General features: G+C 40.8%; 1 protein-coding gene across 1 annotated transcript; it reads left to right on the forward strand.

Moving 5' to 3' along the window:
- The first annotated feature begins 513 nt into the window (after positions 1 to 513).
- On the forward strand, positions 514 to 5072 carry LOC124717242 (serine protease 44-like). Its single transcript, XM_047244044.1, has 3 exons — positions 514 to 658; positions 4060 to 4130; positions 4905 to 5072. Exons 1-3 carry the CDS (start codon positions 514 to 516, stop codon positions 5070 to 5072), a joined length of 384 nt encoding a protein of 127 aa, XP_047100000.1.
- The last annotated feature ends 18216 nt before the right edge of the window (positions 5073 to 23288 follow it).

Genomic DNA, 23288 nt, shown 5'->3' on the forward strand with positions numbered 1-23288 from the left:
GGCGGCTAGTCGCGACGCTCCCGGAGATACATGAGCCCAAATCTCGGAAACGGAGATCGATATCAATCTGATCTCAACTTAAAACATAATTTCGATATGTTAGCTTCTTTTCATCGGCAACGATGTGTGACCTAACGTGAACCATACGTAAAGTAGCCAGCGACCACATTTTTCACTGTACACAATTCAAATTTTATGCAGTAGGTTACTTGTAAATTAAGTATCGGGATAACTGTGACGAATATCGGAAAAATAGACACCTCATTATCAAGCTGTGATGTGAAACTGTAAGATACGCAAACATCAATTTTTTGTGCCTTTTACTTTCCTCACAATTGATAGAGAAGTAATATACAGCGAAAAAAACGCGCAAAACCGGAAGAGATACTTTTCAATTTTTTAAAGTAAAAGGAGAATCTGTATCGAAAAACTAACTCTGGGAGCCGATGTAACTTTGTTGCATTAACATACAGTATTTTTTACAGCAAGAAAATCGGAATTCTTATTTTTCTTATGTATTTGGATCCGCCGCCGCCGACCGGAGCTTGGGAAACGGCGACGACTCCAGTCGTGTTGCGGCCGTGTCGCCGTCTGCCAGGGTGGGGAAAGAGGAGGGGGCAGCGTCGCAGTCGCAGCCAACTGTCGCGTCTTGCACAACGTAACTTTAGCTGTCGGCACCCCACATGCCCTCCACGCCTTGCCAACTTCCCCTGCGGTCTTTGCTACCTCTGTCTCTCACAATTTAATTATATAATGCAAGTTTGTTCTACCGAAACTTATCAATTTATCAGCGGCTACAATATATTCACAATCAGATTTTACTAACTAAATAACTTTTCATTGTGAAATACTTTAGACAAATATGTAAAATTAACGACAATTATTTTATTAAAGGCAAGGATAACAAAACGATTAATTTGGTTATAGAAACCTGTGTATTCTGTGTAGTACACAAGAAACTCAAATCCATTGAGGAAGTAATTGCAGCTGCATGTAACATTGTTTGGGCAAGACTCAATAGCAGGACTGGTCATAAATTATAATTGGATTCTTTTATTGATAACCAAACTCACTTCGTAATGTTACTGAAAACGTGAGAGAGAACCATTAGATCACTAGAATGTTAAGTTTCTCAATCATATTGTAATCACTGGATGAGACTTTAATTCAACAACTGGTGGGGATAATTACAGTTTTGTTAGTGGCAGAAGTGACAAGACATCCTGCGAAACATCAATAAATGCCTTCTCTGATAACTACCAGCAACATATAGTTCAGAATTCCAGTCATGGCGGCAGTAGTGTATATTGGATTTAATGAGGCAAATACACCTGATCTGTCTGAGAATGTCCAGAGTGAAACTTGTCTCAACGACTATGAGGTAGCTGTAGCAACAACGATTACCAGTTTAAAAAGGGCAACAGAAACAGTTTCAAGGATTTATATGTTCAGTAAAACAGATTAAGATGAAGGAATTGTAGAGCTACTATGGCTCAAATTCAAAAGAATAGTTGACCATACCTTAGATAAATACGTACCTGGCAGAACAGTTCGTGGTCGATGGGACGTTCCTTGGTATATGGTCACTGTGAAGAAGTTTCTAAGGAAACAGAGACAACCGCATATTCGGTCTAAAACATGGAATACCGATGTACATACGGGGATGCTGATTTGGCTTTAAAGTAGACAGTGCGTGACGCCCTCAGTGAGTACCATAGTAGAATATTACCCAAAGATGTCACATAACTCGAAGAAATATTGGGCATATGTAAAGGCTGTTAGTGGCCTCAGAGTTAGTGCTCAGAAACACATGGACAAGACAGGAACTGAAACTTTGGGTTTCAAGTGTTCCTTTACAAAGGCAAACTCACAAGTACTGCCCCAATTTTATTCTCGTGCCAGTGCAAAGACGACTGATATAGACATTAGCGTTAGTGGCGTTGAGGAACAGCTGAAGTCGTTACACTGAACAAAGCTCCAAGGATTTATGGAATCCCTGTCGGTTTCTATACATGATTTGCGACTCAGTTAGAACCACTTTTAACCGTTATACATCGAAAATCACTCGAATAGAACTCTATGCCGTTTGCTGGGAAGAATGCACGGGTCATACCTGTGTCCACGAAGGACATCAGGACTGATCAACAAACTTACCGACAAATATCATTGGCAGCTATTTGTTGTAGAATCTCAGAACATACTCTGAGTTCAGAGACCTCCTCCATGCCAGCCATCACGGATTCTGTAAATATCGACGTCTGACGTTCAACTCGCTCTTTTTCCACATGAATCTCTGAAAGCCATGGATCAAGGCACTCAGATATGTGCAGTGTTTCTTGACTTCCGCAAAGCGTTCGATACAGTTCCCCACAGTCGTTTAATGAACAAAGTAAGAGCATATGGACTATCAGATTAATTGTGTGATTAGATTGAAGAGTTCCTAGATAACAGTTTGCAGCATGTCATTCTCAATGGAGAGAAGTCTTCCGAAGTAAGAGTGATTTCAGGTGTGTCACAGGGGAGTGTCGTAGGACCGTTGCTATTCACAATATACATAAATGAACTTGTGGACGACATCGGAAGTTCACTGAGGCTTTTTGCAGATGATGCTGTGGTATATCGAGTGGTTGTAACAATGGAAAATTGTACTGAAATGCAGGAGGATCTGCAGCGAATTGACACATGGTGCAGGGAATGGCAATTGAATCTCAATGTAGACAAGTGTAACGTGCTGCGAATACATAGAAAGAAAGATCCCTTATAATTTAGCTACAATATAGCAGGTCAGCAACTAGAAGCAGTTAATGCCACAAATTATCTGGTAGTACGCATTAGGAGTGATTTAAAATGGAATGATCATATAAAGTTGATCGTCGGTAAAGCAGATGCCAGACTGAGATTCATTAGAAGAATCCTAAGGAAATGCAATCCCAAAACAAAGGAAGTAGGTTACAGTACACTTGTTTGCCCGCTGCTTGAATACTGCTCAGCAGTTTGGGATCCGTACCAGATAGGGTTGATAGAAGAGATAGAGAAGATCCAACGGAGAGCAGCGCGCTTCGTTACAGGATCACTTAGTAATCGCGAAAGCGTTACGGAGATGATAGATAAACTCCAGTGGAAGACTCTGCAGGAGAGACGCTCAGTAGCTCGGTACGGGCTTTTATTGAAGTTTCGAGAACACACCTTCACCGAAGAGTTAAGCAGTATATTGCTCCCTCCTATGTATATCTCGCGAAGAGACCATGAGGTTAAAATCAGAGAGATTAGAGCCCACACAGAGGCATACCGACAATTCTTCTTTCCACGAACAATACGAGACTGGAATAGAAGGGAGAACTGATAGACGTACTCAAGGTACCCTCCGCCACACACCGTCAGGTGGCTTGCGGAGTATGGATGTAGATGTAGATGTAGATATTTGATTCAACAACATACATAATATTATCATCGACAGCACGTTCATATGGGCTGTCAAGACATATTTTTGACTGCATTGAGAATTTGTTCGTAGGAAGCACACAGAGAAATCCGTGGAATCTTGGATGGAGAATTTGAACAACACGAATCACCAAGAGCGTGCCATGAAGGGCAGTGCGAATGATCACAGGCTTATTTGACTGCCTGGAGATACGTGGGAAAATGTTAACTGGGGACACTCCGAGAAAGATGTCGTCGTACTTATTGCGAGAAACTTGTAAGAAAATGTCAAGAACTGTCTTTTTGGGCAAAAGCTACAAATATTGTTCAAATCGTCACATCTATAGTAAAGATAAGTTGAGGCAAACGACAGTTCTCACAGACATGTCGCAGAAGCCTTCGCATGCTGCACCCATGGATGGAACACAAACAAACCTCTACGTGGAAAAAAGTACAGAAACCGCACAAAATTGCTGACAAAGATAACTGGGGAGAGACATTAACAATTTGAAGCAAACAAAATGGTCTGAGAATTAAGGGATTTTTAATTTAGAGACGTAGGTACCTGATTATTTACTAGCAAAAATATAAATTTGCTGGCTAATATATAAGACTTGCTGTGCGTTTATATTTTTAAAGCCACGAATTTTACTCTGGTGGACAAATTTCGTTTTTGTCCATTGTACAATTTTACAGGAAAATCGCTATCGGTAAAATATAATTCATATTGACTGTATAACTACGTCCTTTTTTATTCAGATACTTTTAGTGTAGAACAGTACTTGTTTCCTGGATTCCTTAAGGCATTCGATACAGTTTCACATTTTCGAATGAAGAATATAGTCCGAGCTTTCTGAGTATTGGCCTAGATTCGAGACTGGATTTAGGACTTAAAAGCAGATATGGACAGATATATTTTCAGGAGTACTCCAATGACTGTGTCACTGTTGTGATTTCCACTGTCCATTGTACATACTTTCCTGCTAATAACTTATGACTATAAGTAATGCTACTTAAGTTTAATAATGCCACGGTCATTGAAGAGACTTTTGCAACATGCTGAAATAGCAACTTCACTTAATCTTTCTTGCCAAACATATCCACATGCTGGTACAACATCAGTCTGTTGTGCACCTCGATGTAAAAGAATGTCTCATATGGAATCCCATCCAGTGTGGACCGCATTGATATCAACATGTGAAACTTAAATTCTAACAATACAGCTTTTTCGTAAGAAGGGAAGTTGTTTGTTGGGAATCAGTGATAAAGCTGTTACATTATTACCCAGACTGTTCCTGGTACTGGTTTGTTTATGCCTTCCATCAGCTTACTTGTGTCATCGGTAAACAAACAGATTCTGAAGAGGCCTTCATACCTCTGGTGCATCCTTTGTATAGGTCAAGGTGTAATATCGTTCATAAACTTTTAATATCAGCAGCAGAAGTCTACAAGATATTGTAAGGTAATAATTTTCTACATTGCAGTATGACCATGGCGGAGCCCTTGTTCTCAAGACCAAAGAAGGCTACAAACAGATCGGCATTGCCAGCTTTGTGTATGACAAGTGCGACGTACCTATACCTGGTGGCTTCTCCAGGGTAACCTACTTCCTCGACTGGATCACAAAAACTGCTGAAATTACTGATGACTGAGAAGCTGGCATTGATAGTTACACTGTTCCATTACTAGATCACATTCAATATGTATTATAATGAAACTGAAAAAAAATCAGCACATGACAATAATAACCCAAAAAATATGTTCTCAGACCACTGTCCACCTGAGTCAGGGAGTAGATTGAACTGCGCTTGATTGCAGCATACACCATGTGCTTTCTGTGGATCAGTTGTTGTCCTCTCTGGATGTTCCCAGCAAGTGACAATATGTGGCTGAAGAAAACTGTTTATCTCTGTGTCAACATGGATTCAAGGAATAAAATTAATATGTAACTATGTTTCTTTCTAGTAATTTATGGGTAGAATGTATTTAGAGAGTGTTTTAATATTTTAAGGTACTCAAACCTATCTAATAATTGTTATGTGTTTCATGACAGCGATGTAGTGGTATACTTTTTCCATGTACCGCTGGGTCTACATTTGGTAACAGCCTATACTAAAAATTCCAGCGGAAACGTTTTCACATTTTTTTTTTTTTTGCATTGGACATTAATTTTTCTGAATATTTCAAAGATTTCAGTTATTTTCGAACAAAAATACTAAACAGTTTGAACATGCCCTAGAACTTCAGTCATTTATTTTTTTTTTTTAGTTTCCTGTTTTTGCGTTATTTTGCTGTAGAACCTTGCATCGATCACCAGTATAAATTCATCATTCACAAAATCTAAGTCAGGACTCGTATTTAGCTTACATCACCACACTTAGGTCTGTCAGCAAAGGACAGACATTGAAGACTGAGCGTTTAGTGGTCGACAGTGACACTGTATGTAACGTGACACTGAGGGCTAAAGTCTTGTTTCACAGCTCTTCAAGATCTCTGACTTACTGATACATCCTGCAGTACTGCGAAGACTGGAGGAAGAAGAAGAAGAAGAAGAAGAAGAAGAAGAAGGAACACTACTTCCTGATAATGCATTGTAGGTCTATCTGACCGTGGCAACATGAATATTGTCATGTCATTCCTAACACATCCAGATGGAATCTATTCGAACATGTGTATACAGTTTTCAAAACGCAATTGCAGCGTAAATAACAGTTAGTACAGTAGATTTGCCAGCATCAATGGAGTAACTTACACAACATCCCACTGACAGAAAGAGTGGAGGCAATGATGTTGCACAGGAAAACGAGGTTCAACTACTGGAATGTTTCTATATCCGTCACCATATGTGAGTTGATATCTTTTACACGAGTCTGACATATTCTAGGGTATTTGGTAAGGGATAATTCAAATCTTATTATCGCTTTCAAACAAGACAATATGAATTTAAAACACATTTATCAAGTACATGTAGGAAATAGGAATGAATTTATGAAGGTATGTGGAGTCTGTTGGTATTACACAAAGTACAGGTGTCTGGTAAATGATTAAACAGGAAAATTGAATGACACCCAATAAAAGTGGAATTTCCAGCAACTTCTCTACGTATAGCAATGAAGGAGTTGAATATTTCAGTCTACAATACATTATGATTATATTCACATGTAGGCCATGTATCCAGTCTGAAAATAGGTGTATGAATACACAGAACATTTGTCCATGTGTATGCACAAACTGAATCTATCTATCACATCTTAGTGTGAAACTGAAAAAAAAACATCAGCAGAAGATCTAGTAGAAAAAAGGCATCAGCAGAAGATCGACAAAAGTGGTCGACATGAAGTCTGTGATGGTTAGTCAGCACACTGATGTAAAATTCCAGAAGAACAAGAACATGCTGAAGACAATTAATATGCATACTGCAAGGGCGATGTTAACTGAATAAACACTACAAGATATGAACAAAATAACTTGAAGATATTGAGGGGACACAAGTTCAACAAGAAGTAAATGTCATAACCGTAGAGAAGTTATTTGTTATATTAAATGTAAAGGTTGATGACGATGAACGAATTTTAGAAATACGGAGAAAATAAGTCTACAGAGACCACACAAGTTGCACATTGTGTCGAAATCAGTTTAGTATGCAACAGCATGTTGACAAAACGTAAAGTCATTGATTCACGAAAGGCCATTCGACAGAAATTACGATTTCTAAGGTTAGGACACTCAGAATAAGTTCACTCTCTCACAGAAAAGTTTAATCCAACTGTATCTGTAGAACGACTCTCACACATTCCTGCTAAGGTACATGGGGCCAAAGAATCAGGATTAGGATGTGATGCTCCTGATTTCTTTAGCTGTCACAGAGACAGTTAAACAGACTCTACATACTGAGGGCAGTGGGTAAGTACAATATATGTAGGCTCCGCAGCCTGTAAGCTTCACCAAGCATGCCCTATTTGTTGAGAATAAGGGTTCTGAAAGAATGCTTGGTCTAATGGATCTAATATTCCTAAAACCTTCAATGCCTGGCAGCCATGAACCCAGAGATCTAAAAACGTGTGCTGAAATATTGCGTTGGCACAAACAGTCGAACAAAAAGCCCTAACATTAGGTGGCACACAAACATTATTAAACATGTGTTATGCGGCAGAGCCAGTAAAGATACTGACATTCAGCATAAAAAGATAAATATCAATCTCTGGACTACATATATTATGTAACTTCCATTGAAACAAAAGGGCAGCTATGACTGCTCACAGCATCAGCCACTGCTGGAATTAGAGCTCATATGAGTGGAATCACATCAGTCATTCGACAGTTTAGGGAAAGGCAAATTATTAAACAAATATGGAGACAGTAGTCTGAGAACCACACAAATCAGCACACGAAAGATTTTGTCATAGGCATGTTATTGCACATGGACTGCATGACTTGTACATACAATGCAATATTTAAGACATAATTGAGGATTCGAGTACATCTTAATGGTTATTGATATGTATTCCAATTTTTCCTCGACATTGCCAGTGATAAGGTGAAGTTGGGTGGATGTTTGAACAACTGATGCCGTATCCTGGAAACCTTCAAACTGATATGGAGATGAAGTTTACAATAGGTATTTTAAGGCGTTAATGTAGTTGTATAGAATATACTAATACTCTGCTCCTCTCGTTTGATACGTTTGAATAGCATGAAAAAAAATTCGATACATTTTAATCTTTGAGTATCATACTAATGGCTAGACACTCTCCCACACTTTCCCACAAAGAACTGAACAGCCTAACTGAACTGTATGTCATACAATATGAATGAAACGGCTTAATATTCATAGTATTGAGACTCTAACTCAATCATATTAAAATGGAAGATCCACAGTATCAGACATTTAATGTAGCTGATTTGGTCTTTCAGAGTAGAAGACTGAATTTGAGAAATCATGTGTACTGAACTGACCATCAGAAATATTTACCATTTTCAAACTGCAGAGATGAAACACAAGGATGTATATCTTAAAAGATGGCAAAGGTGAAGAAATTTCTGGGCTTTTTACACAGAAGAATTGGAGAAGAGCTCTGAACCACATGTGTTTCTCGTGGAGTGGTTGATAAAACATCCAGGATTAGGTCATTAGTTAAGTAGGTTGGTTTCCCATCATTAGATGAAAGTTGGCTTGATGCATGTGATTTGCTATACAGTGCGTTTCTGCAAGAGCATGCAAAAATCCAATAGGACATAGTGATAGTGGATGCTCCATTCAACAATTTGAGGTAGGGAATCTGGGGCTGGAGAAGCCAGCTTAAGGAGATAATAGGAAAAAAATCACAGTGCGATGTACTTTTTTTATTTACATTAGTTATAGTTAACTGCAAATACCATCACTGACAAAACAAACGTACCATTTGCACTGTATCTTGTAAAACACTCCGATGGCCATCAACCTCAATGCAAGCACAACCTCGGCGAACAAAATTTTGACGCCACCTGAGAAATATCCCTGGTGTGTTAGGAAGTGCATCAGAGGTGGTGGTAGCGTTATAGATAAACTAATGATCGAACTACGTGCGGGGTCCTGCCCACTCGTCTCGTATAGGGTGCCTAAAGGATGCTGTGTTCTGGGAATGCTATACAACAATTCAAGCAAATCACATTAATAATTTTTATTGCAATAAAGAAGATCGACAATACATAGCTTTATAATTACAACGAGTAATCGCAAGCGATGGGTGACACGTAAATACTCAAAGTCCTCTGCTGTATACAGTGCTCATGCGAGTTTGTCACACAGTTTGTGGATCACTATTAACTGTTCCGCGAGTGACGGTCAAGTAGTGTGCGGCCGAGACTGGCAGGAACAGCGCTTATATTCTCTTCAGGTACAGGCCGCTCCTGTCGTGGTGCAGTCCTTGTCAGCAAGCTATCGGCTGGCATCGTCTCACAGCCTTCTCTGCTCATGCTTTCTTCGTCGTCGTGCCGGAGCTTGTGGTTACGCCGGAATATTCCTCCCTGGCGAGGGAAGCTGCAGTGTGGGCGCATCGCGGGACTGGAAGAGGAAGCATCAACTTGTAGTACGACTGGTTTGCCAGAATCGAAGTGAACTAAGCATCGATCACTGACAAATGCAACTTATCTGTGCAAACAAAGGGGACATTCTTGCGACAATAGCAACGCAATGGTGCAGTGATTCGTGCAGCATTCAGTATGAATCGAATGTAAAAGTTCGTTTTCCCTAAGACTGACTCCAATTCTGTGACATTGTGAGAAATTGGCAAGTCTTGTGTTGCTAACAAATGCGACTGAAGAGCATGTACACCTTGACTGTTTATGTCATGACCAAGATACTGCAACTCATGTTTACGAAATCACACTTGTCCTGTCTACACTTTAGTCCTGCATCAGATAACACACGAAACAAATCACATAAATTTGCAGTATGTTCTTCAGGTGTACGACCTTCTATGACAATATCATCCGTATAGTTTGAACAGTGTGGAACTTGTGCAGAAAACTGCTCTAAATACCATTGGAAAATGACAGGTGGGGAAGCACTGCAAAAAGACAAATGCAAAAATTGGAACAAGCCCACATCAGTATCAGTAGTAGAACTAAGTTTGTTGTGGTCCATTTTGTTAGAGTGGGTTGCCTACATCAGGGGCAGGTATGCACTCAGGGGCAAACCTATTGTTCTCCTTTGATTGACAGGTACTTTACTTATTGCTCTCCTTTGATTTATAGGTAATTAACCTATTGTTCTGTTAACTGGTTTTCCATGTCAATCCCATTTCCTTTTGATTGACAGGCACTTATCCTATTGTCCTGTAATCCCACCCTCCCCTTTCAATCAAACCCCTCCCCCTCAACCATCCCCCTCCCCCCTCATTGCTGCAGGTACAGTTTCAGGTCTGAGTTACTGGAATTGCTCCTCTCACTCTCATCAGTTTGACTGTCTACTAAATTAAATAGATCAATTAATTAACCTTTCACCCACTAGTAAACCCCCCTCCCCCAAAAAAGTGGCGGTAAGTTTAAATTCTATCAGGACAATGCAACACACCACTGCTACCTCCACTAACCTAAAAAAATGGCGGGAAAGAAAGTGCACAGGTACTTCCACTAACCTAAGTCATTCAACAGCTACTTCCTCCTACGGAATGGCGGGAAAATGACTCTGTCTGTGTTGGACATAAGTCTTTATTTTCAGTCTTTATTTAATCAATTAGAGGCAGTACCCCCAATCAAGTGTGTTCATCCCAAGGTCCAGAGTCCAACTGACCTAGTACACAGTACTGCCACCAGAGAACATTGTTGTCCCTTCCATGACATAATCCAATATGGTAGTCTGGTGGTGGTGGAGAGGAAGGATCTCATAAAAGGAAATTCAATAGTTTATTGTTAATTTATACAAAATTCAATTCGTGGGGTTGGATTTCTCTTGCTCATCACCTCTGCTGTTTGGAAACATGCAGGTCTTGTTACAAGCAATTACATGAGGCAAACATGTTACATAACTTAATGATCGGCACTGTACTCTGAGTCTCTTAACCTAATGTTTAGGCCTTTGTCAGCATCTAACCTATTATTCTGTTAGGTGGTTTTCCATGTCACCCCATTTCCTTAAACTATTGTAGCAACTTTGATACCAAATTAAGTAATTAGTTATGCCCTCCCACCATTTTCTGGTGCACTTCTCGAATTTCACATTCCTTTCAATGCCATTACGAGCGCATTCTTATGTGTAACCCACACCCTTAATTTATTGCACTGCATTTTACATAAAAATTATGCAAATTAACCTATTGTTCTGCATTTAACCTGCTGTTCTGCTCCATGTCACACACTCACACACCCCCTCCCCTTAACTATTGTACCATTAACACCACATTGATATAAAAAATTTATGCAAATTAATTAAATCGGTATTCTTCACATGTATGGGGTAGTTTTTCTTAATTCACAGCATATTATTGGTTGGTGAAATCGATGGAATATAGTTATGTTTTGTTTAAACTTTATTCCATCGATTGCATCCACCAAAACATATCTGGCTATCTGACGCCCGATGCTGGAGTATGGGTGCTTCAGCGGGTCCCACAAATTGACGATGCGGCCCTCAGGTGCCCAGTGATGCACAGGTGTTAGTTCAAGACCCGCAAACCTGAGGCGGCGGCATCCATTTCATACTTGACACCTGAGAAATTCCTGTCGAAATACATGTTCACCTAGGCTCCATTGCTGGTGTGATGACTCATAGTAGAGTTGCAGGTCTACCACCAAGAGATGCACCATAGCTATACTCACAGCACTAGAAATTTCCCGTGAGGTTGGGTGGTTATCCACATGACATAATTCCGAATACATAGACTGGAAATGTCTAGGAGGAACATGCTCTAAACCATAGAGTCTCAACTGAACGACATTCAAGAATGAGCAAAGTATCGGAAATACACCCTGCTGTCATGAAAGTGATATTGCTATGAAAGCAATATTGACATGTGCTTGATATCGAGAAGTACCATGAAAATGTGTGATATTCTAGCCAACCATGCGAAATTACATATGTTCTTGTAATCCAGAGTCTCGAGATATGTGTCGAAATGCAAGCAAGCAAGCAGGTCTTTACCAAAGACAGTAATGCATTTGTGCCATGGGGGAAATGAGCCCATCTTTGCACAAAAGTTCTGAGAGTGACTTCGACCCTGTGAGGGCACACTGGTCACGTGCTGGGAGTTGATGACCACCCAACCTCGCGAGAAATATCTAGTGCTGTGAGTATAGCTATGGTGCATGTGCTTATGCTGTCTGTCTTCGTGGTGTATGTACGAATGTTATAAAAGGGGTGATTGTCTATGGCACATGATACGAATTGCATGTTTACTACATCAACACGGAATGTGGTGATATATTGCTCGGTTGGAGATCGGTTTCACATTCTAATATCAAGCTCCTTTCCTCAGTGACAGGTCAGTGTCATTGAGTAAGAGTCTTTCTGTGTTTGACGATATGTAGCGCACATAGCAAGGTTAAATTGTTGGTGCAATATAGCGATCTGTGTAATACGGTTTTTTGCCGCTGAAAGTCTCGTGTGCAGAACAAGAAAGGTGCTTCCACACAGGTGACATCAGTAATTCAGTGGGTTAAATTCGATAAGAGCCAATGATAATCATATCCCACCATTTGTGCTGGGGTATGGGAGCCTCTACGTAGCAGAAAGAATGTTATCAGCACCCCTAAGCGTACCTTTGTATTTTCCTTGTCATAGTAATGATTACAGTACACCAACCGACGTCAGTGATGTCTTTCCAAGCATTACGTCGTTCATTATTACACATAGTGCCGGATGCTTGTCCTTCATAACACTTGTTTGAGATAATCCTGGCAGGATGTAGCACTGATTCGATGACTTTGACAGATAATTTCCTAGGCCCATACGTATAGACGGTGTGAGTGTACCATAATTTTACAGAAGCTCTCCTGGAAACCTTGCAGAACTAACACTCCTGAAAGAAAGGATATTGTGGAGACATGGCTTAGCACACGTTTGCGGGAGAGCTTCTGTAAAGTTTGGAAGGTAGGAGACGAGGTACTGGCAGAAGTAAAGCTGTGAGGACAGGGTGTGAGTTGTGCTTGGGTAGCTCAGTTGGTAGAGTACTTGCCCACGTAAGGCAAAGGTCCTGAGTTCGAGTCTTGGTCTGGGACACAGTTTTAATCTGCCAGGAAGTTTCATAACAGCATACACTCCACTGCACTCCGCTGCAGTTCTCATTCTGGAATAGGATAAGTGCCTGTCAATTAAAAGGAAATGATGGAGTGACATGGAAAACTACCTAACAGAGCAATAGGTTAAGCAGCTGTCAGTCAAAGAAGAACAATAGGTTAAGTACCTGTCAATCAAAGGAGAACAATAGGTTTGCCCCTGAGTGCATATCTGCCCCTGATGTAGGCAACCTGCACTAGCAAAATGGACCAAACGAGCTTAGTTCAACTACTGGTATTTACTACACAGACTTTTTGAGATTCTTCTTCAAGCGGTATTTGAAGATACTCATCACACAAGTCAATTTTTTAATAGTAGCATCCAGCTAATCTGTCCATGAGATCGTCTGGCCATGGCAATGGATAAGTATCAATGACAGTTTGTTGGTTGACTGTACACTCAAAGTGAACACAGGCGAATGCGATGTGATGCTTTGGGGAGCAAAATCATTGGACTTGCCCATTGCCCATTGCCCAGCTGATATGGGCGCAATAACTCCGCTATCTTGTAATTCTTGAAGTTCAGCAACAACGTTGTCCCGTAATGCAATGACAACAGTTCTGTTCCGGCAAAATTTCGGCTGAGCGTTGTCTTTCAGAGTAATATGCGCAACTAAATTGTTAGCTATGCCTAACCCTTCAGAAGAGAGTTCTGGGAATTCTTTTAGTAAGCTAGCTAGGTACACTGTCTTTCGTATTGAATGCAGGCATCGATAACACATTGTCCTGAATGGTAAAGTCAAACAAATCAAAAGAATCAAGATCAAATATATTCTCACCATCACGTGAGTGTAGCGCTGTAAAACTCACTGCTCACTTATGCTAGCAATACATGGCAGGCAAAGTATATGTTCCGAGAATGGGAAGGTCTTGTCCATTATAAGCAGTCAGTTGCATGCTAGTTTTAGACAGGCGTATGGGCAACAACAACATGGAGCCTAACAGTTGATATGTGTGACGATTGAGAATGTGATAGAGGGAGCAATGGCCAACTGAAATTTCACACGTATCCCACAAATAACTAAATGAACAAAAAATTTGTTTGACTGGCGTATCACTGAAGAAACTGCACACTTGCTAGGTTTGCATATGCCTTCTGCAGACTTTGAATATACTGCATTAATGACATGGGTCCAGTGACGAGATTTTTGTGAGTGGGCCGAATTCTTATGTTTGTTCCGTCACAAACATATGGCTTGTATATGTCCTTTCCTACTACAAGCGTAACACTGAGCCTGTTGGGAGGGGGCAATCTTGGCGTTTGTGCTGTATATAACACCAAGGGCAAGACATAATTCCGTTCGTCTGTGTAGCATGTTTAGCGAACTGCTTACGCAGTGTGGAAGGTTATTTATTCGGAGAGGTGAGCTGCTGCCGCCAGCGAATGGGCCGGTCGCGAGCAAGGGTAACATTTGACAGGGCGCCAGAGTCGTACTGATCGAGTATTTGCACTACCTGCTGAAATGATGTATTAGACTGTTTCAGAATCTGTTCTCTGCGTTTGACATCAGGCGCATTGTATGTGATCACATCACGTAACATAACGTCTCAGTACAAAGCACTGCAAGCATATGTGAATTTGCTTTTCCTTGTCATACCCTGCAAATCTGTTACCCATTTGCGATGTGTTTGTTCTGGCCTTTTCTTGCAATGAAAGAATTCATACCTAACTGCGACCACAATCCCTTGTTGGTCATAATAATTAGTCAGCGTTGGGATTACCTGGGCATAAGATTGGTTCAAATGACTCTGAGCACTATGGAACTTAACTTTTGAGGTCATCAGTGCAGTAGGACTTAGAACTAGTTAAACCTAAGTAACCTAAGGACATCACACACATCCATGCCCGAGGCAGGATTCGAACCTGCGACAGTAGCGGTCGCGCGATTCCAGACTGTAGGGCCTAGAACTGCTCGGCTACACCGGCCGGCTGGGCATAAGACAGTTCATTTGGAGTGGCGTTAGGATACAACTTCTGAATAAGTCACTGCACTTTCTACCATTGATAGCAGGTAGGAAAGTTTCACAGTACCTGGTAAGCTGTGAGCTAGTAAGTTTGACTCGAACTAGGACAACCACTCGAGCCATTCCTCTTTTTCTTCACAAAACTGTCGAAGAGGCGTTATAGCAGCAGGTGTTGCTGTAGGTGGTGCTCGTTGCGTCGAGTGTGCCGCATTGGCCAGCAGCTGCTGCGCCGTGTTGAGTGGAGTAGATGTCTGTTGCGTCTGGAACTGAAACATCTGCACTAGCAGCGTGGCATCTGGCGTTTGCGGCTGCGGCGCCTCTGTAGGGGATGGGATAGGTGGAGTTGGCATGTTGGAAGAGACAAATGCAGCAAACAGACAAAGCAAGCAAGCAAAAGAAGGACAAGAACCAAGAAAATTTCTGCAACGCCCACATGAAAGACACTGATTAGCAAAAACAACAATAAACTATTAAAGCAAGTAAACGCCCCCACAATGTAAAGACAAGAGAGAATAAAGGCGCCAGTAAAAAAAAAAAAAAACGGGATATTCCGTAAGCATCAGGCGCGCGATTTGTTTGTAAGTCCTCATTGCCAATGTGGGGTCCTGCCCTCTCGTCTCGTATAGGGTGCATTCTCGGAATGCTATACAACAATTCAAGCAAATCACATTAATAGTTCTTATTACATTAAAGAAGATACGATACTTAACATTATAATTACACTGAATAGTCGCAAGCGATGGGTGACACACAAATCCTCAAAGCCTTCTGCTATATACACTGTTCATGCAAGTTTGTCACACAATTTGTGGGTCACTAATGACAGTTCTGCGAGTGCTGGTCTAGAGCTGTGCAGCTGTGGCCGGCAGGAGCTGCGCTTATATTCTCTTCGAGGAGAGGCCGCTTCTGTCATGGTGTGGTCCTTGTCAGTGGGCTATTGACTGATGTCATTTCACAGCCTTCTCTGCTCTTCGTTTCTTTGTCTTTGTGCCGGCGCTTGTCATTGCGCTGGAAGACTACACATGCCAAACATATATCTGGAGTAACACTTCAAAAAGAGTTAGAAAATGATGATATGGGAATTAATCTGTTGGATGATGTGGACAAGTATCATGATGTTGCATATGCTACAAATCAGTGTTTGACAGAATGTCATGCATCATATCAAATATTGGCTGATGAAGCGAAGGCAATAGGTGCGAAAAAGAGATATCTTTACCAAAAGACAATAGATTTCATCCAAGACTTCCCAATAGGACCACTACTAGCTTTCTCAAGGATTCAGGTTTAGCATCATTCTGATAACTTTTATGTGCTGGATGAGGATAGTAATAGTTTCTATATTTCAATGGGAAATTTCGCAAAAGTTATGGTAATGCTACAGTTGGATCAAATGTTACATGTGATGATTTAACATTTGTGCTTCAGGAATTAAGGTATAAACAGAACATGGTCAAGACTGACCACACACGATATGTGAGTGTAACATTAACTCTTAGGCGTTAACTCTTAAAACTTGAGATTTGAATGGTTTAGAAAACGCAAGATGTTTCCAAAATGAACTGTGGAATAGAGCAGTAAAATAGTAGTCAGTTTAATGACTGTATGCCTCTCAAGATGTTGATGGGATACTTCAAGGACATGAAGCATATAATTATGAGTTTGAAGCAGGAACTTGTTTTGGTAAGAAATGCAATGGTTTGTAACTCATACATTGAATTAGGATATGGTGATGTGAATGAGATTATCGTTGATAAAATAAGGTGTAAGATGTCCCATATCACTGTAACAGATGACTAACATTTGAATCTGTCATTAACTTTCCATTAATGGGAGCACTTTGCCTATCCTATTTTACTGACGGCATCCAAGCACATGTAGACTGTTAAAACGTCCATTCAATAAGGAACACCAAGATTCATTATAAGAGCATTTCAAACCAATAGGAATGGCAACATGGGAAACGATTCGATGGTATTTCACTGCTGTAATTTAACTAACGCCAAAGTCAACCTGAATTCATTTTATTGTCCATATCACAATTTATGAGTGGAGTGGAAACTTTATACCCACAATCTAAGATTTTATATGTATGCAAGGTGTCGCCGTTTTTACTATGAGGACGTTACAGTAGAATGATGTCTGCTAACCCTGCAGACATTTAAGCTGCTGGCACCACTTATTGTAATACATTGTTCAAAAGAGAACAATACATTTAAATTTCTCCCCCAGCAGGTACTTCTGCATGACTGGTTGATTAACTATTCACCCTTCACAGGAATTGCACAACGAGCCATATAGATGAATAAGTGTTGTGTCACATCCAAACCATTTCACGATGGCAGCTTGAAGTGTGAACATCACTGTAAATGTTCAAGGCTCTTCCAATGAATGCAGACAGTTTGTAGTTAAGCATATTGCCTTCACTGCTTTTACAAAAAACTGTGGATGTGTAATAATGACGTTCTCAGCTAATACAGCATCGCTGAAGACTCTCAGGGATGTGGAGTATAAAGTGTGGCAAAACATATAAGACAGGATTACGGTTAAATATATTTTCTACGCAATTCACTGTAATGATCCAGACATATCTTACAAGGATGTGGTGACACTGTTTCTAATCTTCGATTTCACAGACACTATCGTCTATGTCAATTGCTCCAAGAAGGCTGTGTGGATACATGGTATCTAAACATATGCAGTTGAGACCTCGAATGATAAAGGTTCCAATCCATTCAAATGGCTCTGAGCACTATGGGACTCAACTGCTGTGGTTATCAGTCCCCTAGAACTTAGAACTACTTAAACCTAACTAACCTAAGGACATCACACACATCCATGCCCGAGGCAGGATTCGAACCTGCGACCATAGCAGTCGCATGGCTCCGGACTGCACGCTTAGAACTGCGAGATCACCGCGGCCGGCGCCAATCCATTCAGCAGCTCAAGAAGAAGTATGGAAATGGACAAAATAGTGTATCTGCTTCAGAAAATCCTGGATTGCTTTCAAGTTGGGTAATAAATAAATGAAGCTAAAACAAATTCACTGTTTAATAATGACTTCACCCTGATTTTACTTTGTTTTCACCTACCATCAGCTGACACAATTAATGTTATGAGGATACATTTTTATTCAGCTTACAACTTCATCCAGATACAATGTCTATGGTCTCCTTCAGGCACAGGTGATATAAATTTACACATAGCTTCTAAGCATGTTACGAAACAGCAGTGATCAGGCGTTACTTATTCCCAGAAACCTACAAGTGCATATCATCATGTAAAACCCCAATTGATCAGTATATGAACCCTGTTGTACTCATCTGTAAACCACACCTTCTAAATAACACTCACCTTTTTAAAAAATGAAAACTAAAGCAAGTGTCTTGCACGCTTTATATACTAAATCACATTGTCAAAATTCTGATTTAGGCTTTTGAAAATAATAACAAAGATGTAGGGTAACAAATTTCTTCATCATTTATTCATTTAATTTTATACTGTATTTTCTTTGGTTGCTTAATCAATTACAAAACAGGCATTCATATGTTCCATTAATTTGCATCAGTAATAATAATGAATTCTGATAAAAGTTAATACTTCTCTGTAAAAAGATACTTTTTGCAATTTTTTTCTGTGAAATCAGTCATTACTATAACAGAAAAATTACAATTTAATTATTGCAATGTCATCTGACACAGAATGGAATAATTTTGCATTCCCAGTGTCATTTGATGCAATGGAGAAATTTGCAAATATCGTTTGATATACTTCTTCAATCCAGACTGAATTAACTTGGCAAGTAAATTACACTAAAAAGTAGAGACTCTGGCAGGTGGCAGCAGGTGTAAGACTAATGTAGAAATGTATAGACACATTTCATGACAGCACAGACATGGTTTCGTTTATTTATTTATTTATTTATATGTCAAGTTCCATAGAACCAAATTGAGGAGCAAATCTCTAAGGTCATGGAACATGTGAGTACATGAATTAGAGCATAAAAGTAACAACAGATAACAATAAAAGATTTATGAACCCGAAAAAAGTCAATCCATAATTTTAAGTAAATGCAATCAATAATACAACAAGAATCAGCTTAATTTTTCAAGAAACCCATCGACAGAATACAAGGAGTGGCCCATGAAGAAACTCTTCAGTTTAGATTTGAAAGTGCGTGGATTACGGCAAAGATTTTTTAGTTTGAGCGATAGCTTATTCAAAATGGATAAAGCAGTATATTGCACACCTTTCTGCACAAGAGTTAATGAAGTCCTATTCAAATGCAGATTTGCTTTCCGCTTAGTATTAACTCAGTGAAAGCTGCTTATTCTTGTGAATAAGCTAATATTTTTAACAAGAAATGACAGTAAGGAATATGTATATTGAGAGGCCAATGTCAAAATACCCAGACTCATGAGCAAGGGTCGACAAGAGTTTCGTGAACTTACACCACTTATTGCACAAACCACCCATTGTAAGTAGCGTGAATAAAAGGACGCTATGTGCAAGAAGCATGAAGCGCCCTTTGAATGTATCCTGATAGCTAAAAGAGCCACGCGCACTTTGAATAAGAAAATGCTACTTGACACTGAAATCAATATAAAAGATAGGGTCGCCACCAACTCTAGCCACACGACAAAGAAGAAGTAGCACTGAGTCGGAAAATTACTTAATTTATTAATAAGAAAAACTCACAAAAGAACATTAATTGTAAAGTCACTGATAAAGAATGGGATGTAGTTATTAATATGATCCAGGCATTCTTCCCGTGAATCAAATATTGAGTAAAGTAAATAGGTCGTGAACACCATGCGTAAGTGCAGCCTGCAGCAAGATTCGTGAAAACACGATCTATTCCAGAGCATTTGTTTCAGATAAAAAAAGGGACACTAATCACTACACCTGTGCACATGGAAACGCTATAGGTGGGCCAACAAGGAAAACTACAAGGTAAATGGCGAAGGTAACGGCGACGTAACATCGGTACACAAGATAAGATTGAAGGCAAAATTATTTATTCCTTAAAACATTGATGTAGTGCATCTATAGACTGCTGTTGCATGCTAACTATGTACAATTGCTTGTGAAATACTATACGTTTCATAACAGACTCGCGTGCCTACTCGGTCCGCGGAGACAATTTCTATGGACCGTGACCAAATTTTAATCACATGAGACAAAGAAAATTCACAAATACACAAAAATTACCAAGATCCGGAAAAGATTAGAAGCATACACACACAGTTGTAGGCACATAAACACTCACACTGAACCGAGGGCACTTCAACACATGCAACTCCCTTGTGCTGCGTTCCTCTCACGGATCAAAGTCAAGACTGCATTGGGAATCAAACTGAAAGTCTACAAAAGCCTTGCATTCCCTGCTGCAACCCAGCAAGTAAATCTTTATAAGGCGAAATTCGAGACCAAAAGCTAAAAGCTCCCCTCTCTATGTGACAACGCGCCACGCGGTCAGTCCAACTCACCCTTCTTCAACTGGAGCACAGCTGTGTACGCTTCCCGTACCGGCGGCAGACTGCCTCCCGCTTCTCCAGCCTCTTCCACGCTCCGCGTGGACCGGAAAACCCCAGGATGCCATTTCCGCCACCAACCCAACGCAGGTGGATTTCTCCCAAGTAGCGGAAACCTCTTTGCCGACATGACCACTACGAGAGTTGGCAATGAAAGGTGGCTACAGGACCCTTTCATCACCCCAAACGTCCCGGAGAAGACTGTGCCGCGAATTTTCTCGCCATGCTAGGAGATTCGCCAACAGTCTTCGAAACAAACATACCCTAACGAGTAACAATTGCAACAGTAAACAGCAGCACAAAGGAGTTGATTAATCTCTTATATCCAAGTGAGCTTTATCTGACCTTAGTCAATAATTGTGACCTGATGCGGTCCGCAAAGCAAACAGAACAAATTAAATTAAGCGTGATATACTACGCTAACATCATGTCATCTGACCTACTACGACCTCAACCATGAGATATTATTTTAAAATTGCTTTAACCAACTATCAAAAGTTAACATAGAGACATAGGTGAACAGGTACATAATATATATAAATATATAAACAAATACAATGATGCAAAATCATTATCACGAACCAAAGCAGTATCATCTGGTGCTGACATATGTAAAAACATGCAAGTGAAAGTTCAAAATACAATATTCACAACAAATACAGTGATACAAAATCATTAATGAACCCAGTGGTATGACAGCTGGTATTTAATCACCTATGGAAAATAAGACATGAGTACAAAAACACATCCAGAAATCAACTCGTTGACACGCTGTCATTTTTCAGTTTCGCCACATGGTTGTTTCGCTGGGTATTCTCTTTAGGTGCTGGGGTGGGCGTCTCTTCTAAAGGCGACTTGGAGGATAAGCTACTAGGGGACCACAACACTGAACTGGGGAGTTCGCAGCGGCGTTGATTGTAACGTCCGTTGTAACCCAGGTTGTTCATCCTAGACAGCACCCCGCGACGTTGCCTCGTGCCCGTTTCCACCCTCTGTGTCCATACTGTGGGATGGTTCGGCGTTGCAGATTTGCAGGACATCGCCACTTGTGGGCCCTGCCTCATCATCGAGAAGGCGGCTTGGCGGTCGTCGTCCGTGTGTTGTGGAGGAATGTGTTTTACCGACACACGCCCCCGTCTCCTGTCGTGTCAATGGGGAGACACGCGCTCTTCTGCGTCGCATCGAGGTCGACGTAAACTCGTGCGGGTGTCGGGCTTGAGACCCGCTTATCACCTCTTTGCACCGTCTCAGCTGATGCGTCAGTGGTGGGACCCGTGTCCCTCCGGGCAGTGGGCGTTACCTCACCGCAGCAGCCGTCTGGACTAGCGGCGCTCAGGGATCGGCGGCCTCGCCTGGTGTGCGTCATACTTTCCCTTTCGCTTGTCAGATGACTAGCGCATGGAGTGGAACGCCGGCCATCAGCTGGCGCTGCCGTGGTGACACGCCTGCGGGCTCCGGTGTGAGCCTGCGCCTGGGGGAAGACCAGCATCCCCTCCCCTCTGACGGGGAAACAGCTGTGACCGCTCGCCGCATCACTGCTTCGCCGTTGATACCAGGGTTCGGCAACGCCTGTCGGTGGACCAAGCCCTGTGCTTTCTGATGCGGAGGCTCCCTAGGCGGCCTTGCACCCACTTAAGAACTGCGCTCACAGGGATCGTTACAAAATATCATGTGTACAGATTACCACAAAATCTTCGGAGTTTCTCACTCCTGATCAATACATGGAATAGTGCCCAAAATTAACTTGACAAATGGGCCTTCTTAACATTACTAATAAAAAAAACAATGAAGAAAATTAAATAACCAATATTCACACAAACAAAAAAAATCCTTTTTATAAAATATAGTTCCAGCATTACATCTGCTGTCAATCATTCAGGGTAGATCTTGTACAAGGTTTGGTCAGGATTTGGATAGGATTTGGCGCCGCTGCTAGCTACAGACACAAAACTCTACCTGCTCCTAACTACGCTCTCACACACAATCTACACAGCTCGTGCTAGTCACCATCACCATATAGCCCGACTACAATTCCCACATATAAACAAAATATTCCTTGCAACACCAGTACCCATATCGTTGTTCATTGACTGCTCCTCCAAGGTTTGCAGAACATGTTTGCTGATCTGTGAAAAAATTTCCGAGACTTCTTTTCTATGGACATTGCATGATAAAAGTTATGATTAATGAGACACAGAAGGTTCATTCAAGTCACATCTGGAATGGTAACTGTTTCAACATCTATTCATCAGACTAATGCAAAAGGTCAGTGGGCATAAAAATGAAAATAAAAATCATCCTATCCTATTAGCAACACATAAACACTTCGTCCTATAAGTACATAAAAAAATACTGTCAAAAGAAATCCATTGTCCAGGGCCATGAGTACCCAACTTACTGCTATCATAAGATACTCATAATGATTACACACTTACTCACCACATGTCCCAGGGGTCCTCACCTACCGTCATGTTATTTTAGCTTGGAGGTAGTCGCATTGATTCTCTATTAAATATCAAGCTGCTTGAGGTTATAAGCTGTTTCCATATATATCTTCTGGGGTTTCACACCCTGGCGTCCTCAACCGTACCTAGTAGTATGTGACGGCAAGTTACA

Source organism: Schistocerca piceifrons, chromosome 9, assembly GCF_021461385.2.
Source record: "Schistocerca piceifrons isolate TAMUIC-IGC-003096 chromosome 9, iqSchPice1.1, whole genome shotgun sequence".
NCBI lineage: Eukaryota > Metazoa > Arthropoda > Insecta > Orthoptera > Acrididae > Schistocerca > Schistocerca piceifrons.